Source organism: Paralichthys olivaceus, chromosome 15 (genome assembly GCF_024713975.1).
Source record: "Paralichthys olivaceus isolate ysfri-2021 chromosome 15, ASM2471397v2, whole genome shotgun sequence".
Taxonomy (NCBI): domain Eukaryota; kingdom Metazoa; phylum Chordata; class Actinopteri; order Pleuronectiformes; family Paralichthyidae; genus Paralichthys; species Paralichthys olivaceus.
This window is the reverse complement of record NC_091107.1, coordinates 2,292,641-2,307,587: the sequence shown is the minus strand read 5'-3', so window position 1 is coordinate 2,307,587 and position 14,947 is coordinate 2,292,641. Positions and strand designations below refer to the sequence as shown.

The following is a 14,947-nucleotide window of genomic DNA, read 5'->3' as shown; positions in this document are numbered from 1 at the left end:
CAGAGGATTCATGGGTGCCCTTTCAGAGGGAGGCTCTAGGTGAGGTGCTCTGGGTGAACACTGAGTCACAGCGGGCTCAAGGGATTGAAAGGCAATCACAACAGGACACGGTGCAGGAAGTACTCGTTGTGTTGTGACTGCGAAGGATATAATTCTGTGCACTCTTTAGGTATTGATTTCATATGCATTTAAAAAGCAGTTCATATCATAGACTGATAATCAAGAGCCCAAATAACGTGTCGCTGGCCAATGAGATCGGCTGATTTGTTGACACAATAGTTAGTATGAACTTATTTTGCAGAGTAAATAATAAACATTCATTAAAAACGTAAAATATTTATTATGTATAGTCATTTTAATAAAGTTTTTGATTCAACCGTAAATCTACTGAGTAATAATAAAAGTAAATAAACGTATTTTAAATTGCCACGGATGTTTTCTTCTGTTATTTCTGTATTTGACTGGAGGTCGTGTATCGCTCTGTTTTTCATTTTCATTCCTTGGTTTGAGGCTTAACTTGAATTTGTCTTTTTGCCTCTTGATAAAAGACGAGTGCAGCTCTCAAAATGGAGGCTGTGTTGTAGCGGTTTCACTGGACGACAACAAAAGCTGCAGCTGAAACACACACACACACACACACACACACACACACACACACACACTGCAGTCGAACAGTTATTACCTCTCACCCACGTCCTATTACAGCAGGATTTATGAGCAAGAGGGCCAAGGTGATAAATTTGTCCCCTGGTCCTAAATGCATCAGCGGGCGAAAGGGTCTGCAGTGTCCCTGTGACGGCCGACTCCACCTTGACGTTATTCGTGCTCCGTGGACCAACCGGTGTTCGTTTGGCTCACCTGCCCTCTGCTCCTCTTCCTCCTCTTCCTCCCCTTGCTGCTCCCTCTGCAGGTCATCCCAGACTGGAAGGAGCAGGAGTGGGACACAGAGAAGCCAGAATCATATGCCGGGATTTTCCACTTCCGCTTCTGGCGCTTTGGCGAGTGGGTGGATGTGGTGATTGACGACCGGCTACCGACGGTGGATAACCAGCTGGTCTACTGCCACTCCAACGACAGCAATGAGTTCTGGAGCGCCCTGGTGGAGAAGGCCTATGCCAAGTTAGTCCCAGTGCCAACAGATATACAGATGCACTTTTGGACATTTTTCTGCCACATGACTTTTAGAGACGCTATATCCGAGTGTTATAAATCCAATGACACTATTCAAAGCTAATGAGTAGAGCTGTGTGTTCAAGGGTTCAGAAAATATGTTGATGTGCTTTTAGGGCAACAACTAACAAGTTTTTTTTCTATTAAATGTCCAGAAATCCTTTATCAAACCTAAAGTGATGTCTTCCAATGTCCTGTTTGGTCCAAAACCAAAAGATCGTCAGTTAATTGTGATATAAAACAGGAAATCTTCACACTGGAGATGCTGCAAATATTCATCCATTTTGCTTAAGTTATTAGTAATTTAACTTTATTTTATCTCTTATGAATGTATCTCAAATATCTCGGCCTCTTCCTGCAGGGTTTACGGGTGCTACGAGGCTTTGGACGGGGGAAACACAGCCGACGCACTGGTGGACTTCACTGGGGGCGTCTCGGAGCCCGTTGACCTGCTGGAGGGTCAGATGGCGACGGACGAAGTGGCCCGTAACCAGCTGTTTGAAAGAGTTCTCAAAGTCCACAACAGAGACGGCCTCATCAGCTGCTCCATCAGGGTGAGCAGAGCCGCACTGCAGATTCACATCCTGCAACTCCGACATCACCCTGATACAATGAACGTCCACCTCATGGTCCGACCTCACCAAAATACAGGTTTCAACAAAGCTATGCAGATAAATCACTTACCTCCGCTGAGTTTAAGTATTTAAGCTAATAAGTAAAAACATCGTCCTGTGACAAATAAACCAAATTTACAATTCTTCATATAAGTTTCCTGATTAACTGATCTACAGTTCAGCTTTACAAATTCAGTTTGTATATTTGATGTTAAAGCAGGATCACTTTTAAAGCACCAGTTTAAATTATATATTGTTTTAAGTTGAACTTCTCTGCATTCGGCTCGTCCTCCGTCCTCTCTGCTCGTCCTCCGTCCTCTCTGCTCGTCCTCCGTCCTCTCTGCTCGTCCTCCGTCCTCTCTGCTCGTCCTCCGTCCTCTCTGCTCGTCCTCCGTCCTCTCTGCTGCTTCCAGACACAAAGCTTTTCTGCGTTCCGTCCATTATTTCCTCAAACTGTGCTTCTGCATTGCAGATTGAAATTAACCTTGATTTTGATCAGCCAAGCTAATGGGGAACTGTCAGCAGGAAGGATGCAGACGAGATGGATGATGTTCACTTCGGCTTCATTTTTTTAATGTTGAAGCAGTGTTTCCCATTAATTACTTAGACTGTGGCAGCCCGTCACAGACTCATTTGTCCCTCCAGAATTTTTTTTACACACTCAAGTCCCCCTCGGATCAGGGTCTACGTTCTTTTACCTACGCCATGAGGTCATGTTTCCACTTTGTGCGTCTGTCCTTCAGCAGAATTGCACAAAAGCAAAAAAATGAAACATCCCTCTCACTCACAACCGATTCTGAGTGAAAGACAAGTTCTCGTGTGAGAGAGAGAGAGAGAGAGAGAGAGGACTGCATTACAGGGCTCTTGTGGGTACGTGCACAACCGCAGCTGAAATTATGAGGTCTGACTGTAAAAACTTAATGGATCACACTGAGCGAGCAGACTGCAACTAGAGCTGCACACAGTTACACAATGCAGCAACGGAGAAGAACACCAATTTAGAGATTTCTTATCATGTAATTATGACAAACACTGCTTTGATATGACAAGAGAGGGTCGAGGCCTCGAAGATGAAGTTGTGCTTGTCAGGTTTGGGCAGATTTTCCCTGAGCTTGTTTCTGTCCAGTGTCCTCAGATCTCAGCAATTATTTTCACGAACACAATGTTATCGGAACCAATAAAACCCATCTCGAAAACTAATAAACCAAGCTAATTATCTATTAATGGTTCATGCAGTAATGGTGCAAATCTTCTACAACCTCCCTGTGTTTCATTTTCTGGTCATTAATTACTCGTGTGTTTTGAAAAATCAGTTTTGGCACAAACACAAAAGCAGATGCAATTTGCAACCCTGTCCCAGCGAGACATTTTTTTTTCCAAATGTCTGCTTGTTATTTATTTCCCAGACGACTGCGCCTCTACCTCCCCTCTTGTTCATAATTTTAGTGATTCACAACGGCATCTCTTTACACAACTGAATCTCGTTGTTACCCAGGCGACCACTATCGAGGACATGGAGGCACGGCTGGACTGCGGCCTGGTCAAAGGCCACGCCTACGCTGTAACCGACGTACGGAAAGTGCGGCTGGGTCATGGACTGCTGGCCTTCTTCAAATCGGAGAAGCTGCAGATGATCCGCATGAGGAACCCGTGGGGAGAGAAGGAGTGGAGCGGCCCGTGGAGCGACAGGTGATTACAACACCGACACTTGTCTCACGAAAAGCTCATTGAACCTTCATCGTGAACGCCGTTAATCCACGTGAGTCAGATGTGACATTTCCAGAGCAGCAGATACGATGAAGTCGTCCTTTTTCTCGTGTCCCCGCACCAACGTTAACAAGTGTAGATGTTTCAAAATGTCAAAAACGCACTTGTCCTCCTTTGACACTGGGCCTTCGAAGAGGCTGCATGTGATAAATAAGCAAACAACAAACCACTGAAAAAAGTCTGATCCATTTTTAATGTCCACAGTGACGCTGAAGAACGCTGCACAACAGGAAATGTCATGTTGACAATGAAAAATGGAGATGCAATCAAGCTAATGGGCCAAAGGGTGAACAAGAATAACTGAGTTCAGCTCAGTAGGAGTGTTGTTTGTCTGTGGAGAACAGAAGTGAACGGTGCAGTGCTGCTCACATATCATTGTCCCCGGGACCCTCCCTGAACAGTCGGGCCAAATCAGAGCCGTCTAACCCTTCAGTCGAGACGTCTACGTGGATCAAACCGAGACAGGAGGATGACGCTCTTTTGTCCTTCAGAGAATGTGTTTTATTCCAGTTTTCCTCTCTGCTGCTGAACGCATGTTAGCCAAACCTGCGATGAAGCTGCTCCCCGGACGTCTCTCTGTCTTTGACTCGTCAGCTCCCAGACTCTGTGAAACAGGGAGGTGGCGAAGCTGTGTCATAAACCCGCCTGAATTATTGATGAGGCCTGAAAGACAGAAAGATGTTATTAAGGCAACGTGAGTCATCGCACTTCTTTCTCAATCATTGACTCGCTCGCGCTGAATAATTTATTCATGGTTTGATAAAAACCTGTTACAGCAAATGGAGTCTGACAGACTGTTGAGACGTGGACGTTTGTCAGTGCATCATAAACACAAAGACATAAACACGGAGCTAATGCGTCCAGTAAATGTTTGTTTCCCCAGAGCTGTGAATACAGAACGGACCTTGATGTTTCCATATTATTCACAGTAACAACTACACATAGGTTGTTTTTGTTTCCCCAACAGACTCTTAACATTATAGACACACAGGATTTATACGTCTGAACTGGATCCTGAACTTTTCATTGGAAGATTATTAAGAGATTCACAGACTTGACACCAGATCTTCTAACTACTGTTTCTGGCAGGAGGTTCATAAAGTTTAATAAAAAGGAGAACTTCTATTTCAACTCTAAGAACATAAGAATTAGTTTTATAAAAACATCGAGAACATTTTTTTTACCAACAATAATAAAAAAACATCAAAATCAATTTTAAAAATGTCACTCGATCAGAAAACAATGATGCGTCTGCTACTCAGAGCTCGGGGGAAATTAGAAAGAAAATCTGTAATAAAGTTCTAATCAAAGCCCGGTTCTCTCTGCAGTTGTAAATAAAGCGTTTGCTCTCCTGTCTTTGTTCACCGCAGCTCCGAGGAGTGGAACAAGGTGAGCAAGAGCGAGAGAGAGAAGCTGGGCGTCACGGTGCAGGACGACGGAGAGTTCTGGTGAGAACCATGTGAACTGACCGTTCTGTTGTTGCCTCCCCTCAAACTGATTGTTCAGGTGTTGCTGGCATGTTAACATGTTAATTACTGAACTTCAGTTAATTACTAACCTCATAATTAACTCATAGGCATCAGAGTCATATTCCTCAAAGAGACTTTTCCACACTGTTATTAAATTTACACTGATGATGAGGTTTTTGTGATTTTTATTGTTTATTTTACTCGAGTCAGTAAAATCTCTTTCCTTGTCAACACCATGAATTCCAGTCTCATGTTAACTTGTGACCCTTTCTTTTGTTTCTGGTTTCATTTCCTCTATATTTACGCCTGTTCAAGCTCTTCTTTTCAAGCTTCTCCCTCTCCTCTCTCTCCGCTCGTTTCTCTCCTCTTCTGTTTCTGCCCTCCTGCAGGATGACGTTCGACGACTTCTGCCAGTACTTCACTGACTTGATCCTGTGTCGCCTCATCAACACGTCCTACTTGAGCATCCACAAAACCTGGGAGGAGGAGGTGATGAAGGGCTCCTGGGTCCATCGCCAGGACCCCCTCCGCAACCGATCCGGGGGCTGCATCAATCACAAGGCCACCTTCCTGCAGAACCCTCAGGTTAGCTGTGGTGCTGAAGGGAGCTTGTGCGTTACAGAGAGACGTGTACGCAGCGTGTGACGGGATATTCCTCTTCTTCTCTTTGCAGTACGTGTTTGATGTGAAGAAGGTTGAGGATGAGGTGTTGATCTGCTTACAGCAAAAAGAAAAGAGAGCAACACCCAAAGAGGGAAAAGGGGAAAACCTCGCCATCGGCTTCGATATTCACCGGGTACAAAAAACACCACTGACACATGCACAAATCAAAGAAACCTCCACAACCCTTTGCTGTAGCGTGTCTTTCATCTTGTAGGTGGAGCTAAATCGGAAGTACCGTATGCACTCAGCCCAGCAGAAAGTAGCGGGCTCCATCTACATCAACTCACGCTGCGTCTTCCTCAGGAAGGAGCTGAAGGAGGGCCGCTACGTCATCATCCCCACAACGTTCGACCCCACGCAGCAGGGCGACTTCCTCCTGCGTGTCTTCACTGATGTGCCTTCAGACTGCAAGTAAATCTGTAAACCATCCTTTCACGTGTGTTTCGTCTCAGTGTCCGACAGCTCACCCGGAGCTGAACCCTGCGAGAGCTAGAGATGGCTCCGAGCTCGGTTGAGAGGAGGTCACGTACTCTGGATCGACCTGCTCCGCACGCTTTGCATACATTTCTATCTAATGTTCAGTAAAACAGTTAGATATGTAGTTTGCCTTTCAACAAGTCAACAGTGCTAATATGTTTCTAAGGATTTGTTTGTGTTCGTACAATAGATTTTTGCAGAGTGCTGAAATCAATAACCTGTGTTGTGTCTGTGGGTGCTGTCACTCCGCCCTGGTTTGGTCCAGACCTCCTGACTTTTCAGTTTTACCCTGAACCAAAGAAAACAGGTTCAGAGCAATGGGACAAAATATGTCCAAGGTGGTCTCGGTCTGGGTCAAACTGAACCACGGTCGTGGACGAGGTTATATTTGTGCTAATGTTGTTTCTCTCGTTTACTGTAAACGACAGAAGAGCAGTTTAAGATTCCTCTAACATACATGTGATCTCTGTGTTTCCCAGAGAGCTGACACTGGACGACCCTCCTCAGACGTGTTGGACGGGGATGTGCGGCTACCCTCAGCTGGTCACTCAGGTCCATGTACTGAACGCTGAGGGTCTGCAGGGACAGGACTCGAACGGAGGTAGGACCGGGGCACGTTCTGTGAACAGCAGCTGTATCTTGGATCGTGTGACTGTACATGTTGATGATCATGTTGTTGTGTTGTAAACTCCTGCACAGAGCTTCACTGCCTCAATCCTAGTAAGAAAAGACTCCTGAGCAAAGCACAAGGTACCACAGCGCCCTCTGCTGAAACTAAATGCATAGATATGTAGTGTAGTTGTTGCCTGCAGTACACAGTCCTCCGCTCCTTAGACACAGTGTGTACACATATCTGTGTGTTTTACAACTCACTCACCTTAAAAGCCACTACGTGTAGATGTCATTTACCATTTTTAAATGTCTTCTAATGCTCTAAAAACAATAGAGTTCTGATTTGATTTGGTGCAGCCTCTGATCCAACAGACGTTTTCATATCCTCCACATAGTGGCTTTGATATTTTTATCCCTTTGAATGAACCGTGGTGGTGGAATTAAAACAACTTAGAAATGCTCCTTACCTCTGAAATTAGTGGAATAAAAGTGTAAGTCTTTTCTTCTCCACTGGTGGTGAGGATGTGAGTATATCACAGAAAAATAAATCATCACAAGCAGCACTTCTAATTATAAACACGACTGTTTCCTGAGCTCAATAAGTAAATAAGTCCTTAATTCAACATCCTCCTGAAGTAAAAGTACTTATCAGTATTATCAGCAACATTTACTGAAGTTATCAAAAGTAAAAGCACTTCTTCCTCTGTATTTCAATACGTACAAATATGACATCATTACATTAATAAATCCATTTAATTCAATGATATTTCAATCTCATCACTGCTGTTGCTGATTGAACTGTAGCTATTTAAAGAGAGTGTATTATAAAGTGATATTGATGAGTTTAATAGATTATGACAGTAATCACCAGCTCTTTACTCTATCAAACTGTTTAATCTGGAAACAACTGATTAGTGTCATTCATCATCGCCAGGTTTTTGATGTAAAGATGTTTTTTTCCTCTGCAGCTGTGGATCCTTACGTGATCATCACCTGTGAGGGGGAGAGGGTCCGTTCCCCGGTTCATAAGGACACACGCTGCCCAAACTTTGACGTCAAAGGCCTGTTCTACCGCAAGAAACCTAAAGAGGGCATCCACATCGAGGTGAGCCGTCACTCGTCGGACATTATATGACAACAACTGATACCAACTGAGTCGAGATGTTTGCTGAACATCTGTAACTGATCAATTACAGGCTCAGTATCAGGCAGTATGTGTGGAAGCCTGGGAACTTGTGAGGGAATTATTCTCGGTGGTGTAGAATTAAATTTACTCAATCAGACGTGTGAAATTGTCTCATTTGCGTCCTGGTGGAAGGAGACGGACGTGGTCACGCTCATAGAGACGCACAGATCTTATGTTTCTCCACATTTTCTTTCAAAGTAAGACAGTTGGTTTTTCAGATTTTTTCATTACTTGAACCATTCATGGTTGAAAAAGAGGTTTATTATTTACATTTCTCCAAATCGTCTGTAAATTAATGATATCTCATCCTTCTATCGAGTCATACTTCCTGTCCGCTTCATATTTTCTTAACTGTTTTTCTCTCCTCCTTTCCTCCCTCCCCTTTCCTGACCTCTGCCTCCCTCCCACGTGCCGCCCCCAACAGATCTACAACAAGAACATGATCGTGGACACCTTCCTGGGTCAGGTCATCATGTTCAGCGACCCCAACGAGCGGCAGGAGCAGCACACGCTTCACCTCCGCGACAAGGGCAACCGCCAGGATAACGACCTCCCGGGCACGCTCACTGTGCGCCTCATCACCTCCACCACGCTAACCAACATCTGATGACACTGTCAACGCGGGAAGTGGCGTTCAACCGTTTCTCGTTCGCCGTTCATCCTCCAACCGTCGTGGGAGCTCACTGTGCCGCTTGCGCTCTCTTATAGTTTCCCCTGTTTTCTTTCGCGTCATTGTTTAAATTCAACTTTCTGTCACGAGTGTTTTTTGAAGGCCGAAACCTTTATCTGAAAATGGGAGGAGTCCATCTCCGGGGGGTTTGAACACATTCCTGCCAAAACTGTCATTTATTTAGTGCTCACATGAGACGTGACAGATTTTTTTTTTTTTTATTTTATTTTTGCCAGAATCTCCGTTAAAGTCTGAGCTACAGATTTTGAAGACGAGGCCGGTGTTATCCTGAAGTTTCTGTTAATCCGTCGGAATCTAATCTTCAAAAATATATTTTCTCCTCAACACTCACGATGCACATAAAATACACATATGCAGACGTTTCTGCACTCGCCATGCATGTGCCAATGTTTCCAAGGGCTATGCATTGCCTTAAGGCCGAGTCTCTCCACCTTCAGGAGATTCGAGGGGTTGTGTTACTCCTTTATGTTCTCCAACAGCTTTCCTCAGTGGTAGCACAGCCTCCATCTGTGACTCTGCATCCGAAACCACTTCTGTGTAGTTTTAACGTCTGTCTCCTGTATACTCACATATAACGTATACTCTTTTATATTGGTGTGATGATCCTCCCACCCAGTCCCTCCACCCAGACACCTCAAGACTCCTCCGGTTTGCTTGTGCTTTGGAAAGCATGCAGCTCTGTCTGTCACTTTTTCTACCGTGGACTTTACAAACGAAAGCCAACAGCAGCTACTCTCTCCCTCGACTCAGAGCTTTTCTGTGCAGTTTTTTGCGAACGTACTCGCGTGTGAAATCTTGCCTCCCCGTCTTCCATCGCTAGCACCATCCCAAACTCCCCCAGACGCTTTCTGCCGGTTGCTATGGACGATCGTCAAACTGCATGACTTCAAAAAAAAAAAAGGAAATAAACTAATCTCTGCCTGTGCTGCACATGTCGTCAGTCGTAGCTTAGCAGCCGGTGCTTGTGATCGTGCTAGCTGTCCTCCTTTGACTCCTCAACCCCTTCCCATGTGTACCCAGTTCAGCGGAGTGCAAAGATTCACCCTGACATAAATCAAGTGCTTTATGGGACCAAAGATGAGCCAGGCCCTTTGCTCCCCCCGGTCCCTTTCAGACCGTCCTGGCCTGGCCTGGCCCAAGCCTCGCTACAAACCACCACCCCCTGTGCCACATCATCTCTTAATGGCAACACCACTGCCTGATGCTTCCTCCGACTTGAGAGTCCGTTGGCTTGGGCCAAATACTCGCGCCACGAGACCCCGAGACACAGCAGCTACGCTTCTGCTGTTGGCACAGAACAGGGGTGAGTGTCTGTCTGTGTGTGTGTGTGTGTGTTTGTTTGAGAGAGTGTGTACTTGTTTGTGTATCCCAGTGAGGACTGTAAACTGAATACACACCCACCAGTGGGGACTCGTGGGGACAGAATTGACGTCTCCACTGGTCCAGACTGCTGCTTTTTGAGGGTCAACACCTGGTTTGGGGTTAAGGTGACACTTAGTGTGTGTGTGTGTGTGTGTGTGTGTGTGTGTGTGTGTCCTGCTAACTTCAGTGTTTTCCTAAACAGGAGTGCTTGGATGAATGTATTTCAGTTAATCCACGTTATACCGGGAAGAAAACGATTTCTAAGGAAAGGTGTGAACTCAAAGGAAAAGAGCCCTTTAGGCGAAAACACACCTTGCACTTTATTCAGTTTCAATGGGGTCCGAAGCCCCTGAAGGGTGAAAGGAGGAGGAGGAGGAGGTGGTGGGAGTTCGGAGGAGACGTCCTGCCAAACAACCTGTGCCATTGCCTTGGTCCTGGCTTTGCCTCCGCTGCAGGAAACAGCATCAGACACGGGATTAACTGTTCGATACCTTTCAAAGGGATTTCAGATCAGATGGCTTTTGCATATTGACCCAGTGATGGTCTAATCCATCTCTGATGAACCATGGCACTTCTGTCATACATCATGTTCCCATCCACCAGACTGAAAATCAACTCAACTCATGTTTGCTTTTCTTTTCCAAACAAGTGCAATATCACCGCATTGGAGTTTTTGACTTTATTTAAGATGCGTCTTTATCTTTTTCTTGTTTTCATATCAAGAATTAAAAATGTAAGTTATTTAATGTCATTGGAGACATTTTCTTTGAATGTATGACAGATAGTGCACTAAGCTCTCAAACTATCAAGTTGTTTATGATTTAAATTTTTTAATCAGCGCCTTTTTTTCATTACTTGAACTGTCTCTCATGGCATTTAACTGATCACACTCCTTTTCTGTACAGCATCTCTGTAAATGTGTCTTGCATGGGTTATTTTCCAGTATATGTTCATGGCCTTGTTGTTGTACTGTTCAATTGTTTATATATATATATAGATATATATATATATATGTCTATATATATATAAATATATATATATTTATTCTCTCTATCTCAACAGTCTTGTAAATGCTAGATTTGAGCAGTCAGCATGTCTACAAGAATGCACCTGATGTTAGCATCAGTCTGATCATATCAACCGGTTTGAAGCACTTAGCCTTTGTCTTGTAACACAGTGATTATATTCATAACAGCTCGAGCATCTGTGAACATTAACACAAGTTGTTGACGACTATTTAGGTGCTAATTCTTCTCTCTGCTCTTTTATGTTGCTGTCAGTCTGACAGAGGGACAGACACTGAGTCGAGCTGGACGTACACTGTGTGATTTTAGAAATGTTCTCGCACTGTAAAGAGTCAAATCGTCTGTGATGGAAACTCACGGTTTACGTGCTCGTGTTGCACGATCAGCTCGTCAAGCCGCCGCATCACTTCTCACACTTTACATTCCCCGTGAGCTCGTCTGGACCAGCCTGGTTCCACAAAGCTTACAAGGGGACAAACATGCTACCTTCTCCATCTGTGTGAAGATATTTCTCTCTGGTCGTTAGCGATGTGACGAGGACAAAACATCAAGCAGGCGAGTGTTCTGCTGCTCGACCAGGAGGAGCTCCATGTTTTCTGTCATATGAAACATCATGTTGCCCATGTCCTGGTCTCACTGTCACTGGATTTTGCACCGTGAGGAAGAAAAGAGTTTCAGGAATCACCTCATGACTATACTTCAAGTGTGCAAAAAGCCTGAGGACGACCGACCAATCATCAGTTGGGAGCATCAGTTCACTTCCCGTTTTACATCTTACACGGCAAACAACAAAGCTGAAATTATGGTCTGACTCTCAGACGAAGCCCAGAAACCAGGAAACGGGCCGAGCTGTTGCAGTGAATCTCCAGGTTAATGTGACATTAAACTGTATTTGAACGTTTTGTTAACTTGTTAGAAAAGTTAGACATAGTTAAAGTTAAAGACAGCTGCTGGTTTATACAGACCAGGTGGTTGTGATATTATTCTCTAACCATTCGACTTTATTTCCAAACCCAAACCAAACTAAAAACCATCTCCATCTTCATCTTCACTGTAATTTCTGGTTTTCCTGATTCAGAACATGATGATTAGAAAAAAGTTCATGTTGCCAACAGAATATTTTTCAGACTTTTGTCGACATAACTGTTTTATTGGTATGTTTACGTGTGCAAATGTTCATTATCCTACATGATCCCCTAACTTCTCTCATCAGCGCCACCAGCAGGTTGATTTGTGAAATACAACTATTAAAATGTTCGGCAGGAAATGTTGTCATCAGGTCAAACTTTTAATTTGGTTTATAAACAAATACCTGCAAAACAAATTTCCTGCAAATGTTACAATCGTCCTCTCAGTCACCATAGATTTTATTTTCCACAGTTTCTCCTGAACTGATGCCACTGTCATCTTATTCCATCAGCGACAGATAAATATAACCTGACAGCTTTGACACGTGGGAGTGTTTGAGTCACACTCCCTGTTATAATAAGAGTGAGGAGCCACAGTGGCGATACCGAGGTGTTCCTCTTCAGTCTTTTGCTCGTGCCGTGCCAAAAACACCAACCGTCTGTTGTGAAGAGAAGAAGGTGCTGCACGTTTTGTTGGCTGTTCACCTGAGGGACAAATATACGACCACTCAATTTGACCTCTGAGGTTTTTACACCTCGTCAGCTCTCCCCTGTGTGTCCCGCTCTGTCTTTGTCTTTTTATCCTGAAGTGGTTTTGGTTTCTCGTTGTAATTGTTCCACATCATGATCCATTGCCAAAAGTGTCATGGCTTTCACTGTTAACCACACACACACACACACACACACACATACACACACACACGCTCCAGCTACCAGACTCGGTCGGGGTGTGCGGACCTTCACTGGCTTTTTTGACAGTCGCTATAAAGCTCATCAGTTTCTCTGTGTGTTTATATATTTTTCCGCACGGCCGCGCCAAAGCTGGTTTTGAGAACACGGAAGCTTTCGGAGGAAGGATCCAAAAATGCCAGCGCATGTAGCAAAACCGCTTCGAATCTGCTCGCACCGTCACCGCTCACAGAATATATAGTTTTGGTTCTCGGAGTGTTAAAAAAAAACTTTAACGTAACCTGCTGTTGCTACTTTGATAAACATACTGCGTGGAGTACGAGGCTTGTGTTGCACACTTGCATGCTTTCAAACAGTATCCGGTTTTCTAACATTTTGTATTCAGTAAACTGCAGTATACAGTATGTGTATAAAAGTAGCAGCATTTTGATTCCTCAGTTGAGTGATTATGGTTTCCATGTTGGACGTTACACAGTTTATTCCAGATATTTATCTCAAGATGTTCTCGATCGCTGCCTCTGGTGATCAGCAAGAATACGTAGAGGACTCATGCCAATTATAAATCCCATAATGCCTTGCTGAACTTATGAATACGACCTTGGGTTACTCCTTTCTCTGAACGACGCTACTGACGCCTTCACTTCTTGGAGATTTTAGGGAAATAAAAGATGTGGAAACGTTCCTTCAACATTTTGGGATATTTTGCAATGATGTTGTTGAAATGAAGCTTCAGCCGGTGAAATCTTGTTCATGTGCCAAGTGACGGACTGACGGTGCTGGGTTTACATTTCCTATATTCATGTGAAAGTTGTACCAAACTTTTTCTTCGAATAACAAAACATGATCGTGCCTCTGCCGACCTCCAAAGTGGGGGATGGGAGGTGACCTGAAGAAATGGCCTCAGATAGCAGTTACAAATTAGGTTAGCTTAGCATTAGCAAAGGGATGCCGTCATATTAGATAATCCTTTATTGATCCTCAGAGGACTTACAGCAGCTCAACTACAGAATCAATGCAGATAAAGAACAAGATAAGACAACAGTAAGACACAAACACAACATGTGGGACGTTTTAAATTAAATGTACCATCGGTAGATTCGGAATCAACAAAGAAGTCAAACATAGGCTGACGGCAAACTTTCTTTTCAGTGTCCTCAAAACAAATCGTACGGGAATAAAAACCTCTTCAATTTGACCTGTCGTCACTTTTAAAGTTGTTTTCTGTTTGATTTGAGGTGAACACGAGGCCTTTAGAGGGGTTTTTATTGTTAGATCCTGTCGTCCCTTTATTCATCCATTTACCAGCTTCTCCAGGTCAGGGTGTGTTTAAGGATTTTATCCAAACCTGTTTGTCCTCATGTTTATTTTCCCAGAATCTCTTAAGAATAGTGAGGACACTTGAACCGACTCCTGCAGACATCGGTTCAGCGAAAGCATCGACTGCACGTCACACTCAAAACTCACACAAGGTATCACGGGACAAGTTGGACTGAACAATAAAAACAGATTTGACAGATTCTCTTCTCGTTCATCACTTTCAGAACGATCTCTTCTTCTTAGGTGACTTCATCAAAACTCATTCATGAAGGAGTGCGAGAGAGAACACCAGGCTTTACGTTAACTGATGGCGTCACAGAGACATTTTTATCTGAGACTGAGTCTTGTCCACTCAAGGAATGAGCTTGTGATTCTTCTTGTATTTTTCTGCTGATGTTTATTAACAGGAGACTCGAATACCTTCTGCATGGTGACACTTCTAGAGGATGCTATGGTCTTTATAACAAGTTAAGATAACTTTTATCAGTATTTTATAACCTTGTTAATTTTATATATCCACTTTACCTTGTGTTCCAAACTGGTGTGTTTACTGATAGCTAAGTGTGGGAAAGCTGTGCTGTGTATTCTGTACTGTGAGCTTGTCTGTGTGTTACTTTTAGCGTGAGCTTAACTTTTTCATTTCTCGATGCGCGTTCGCTGAATTTGGTTCCTGGTTTACACTGTGGTTATTTTATAGCTACAATCTGAAATTATTATTTTTTCTTTTGTATTTAATGTCAACTTGTGGCATGAATTTGAAATAAAAGAGGAAAACCT

General features: G+C 43.7%; 1 protein-coding gene across 2 annotated transcripts in view; it reads left to right on the top strand.

Annotated features, from left to right (window-relative positions):
• Positions 1–14,947, top strand: part of capn5b (calpain 5b) — a 33,189-nt gene extending 18,242 nt beyond the window's left edge. Inside the window, exons 5-15 of one of the 2 annotated variants that reach the window (XM_069509960.1) lie at positions 911–1,119; positions 1,532–1,724; positions 3,280–3,473; positions 4,922–4,999; positions 5,410–5,605; positions 5,694–5,816; positions 5,898–6,094; positions 6,640–6,761; positions 6,860–6,910; positions 7,741–7,877; positions 8,383–14,947. In XM_069509960.1, the coding sequence (XP_069366061.1) occupies positions 911–1,119; positions 1,532–1,724; positions 3,280–3,473; positions 4,922–4,999; positions 5,410–5,605; positions 5,694–5,816; positions 5,898–6,094; positions 6,640–6,761; positions 6,860–6,910; positions 7,741–7,877; positions 8,383–8,565 (1,683 nt within the window). In that variant the 3' untranslated portion in view covers positions 8,566–14,947. The remainder of the gene's footprint in view (positions 1–910; positions 1,120–1,531; positions 1,725–3,279; positions 3,474–4,921; positions 5,000–5,409; positions 5,606–5,693; positions 5,817–5,897; positions 6,095–6,639; positions 6,762–6,859; positions 6,911–7,740; positions 7,878–8,382) is intronic. The other variant, XM_020097038.2, reaches the window with a different exon arrangement.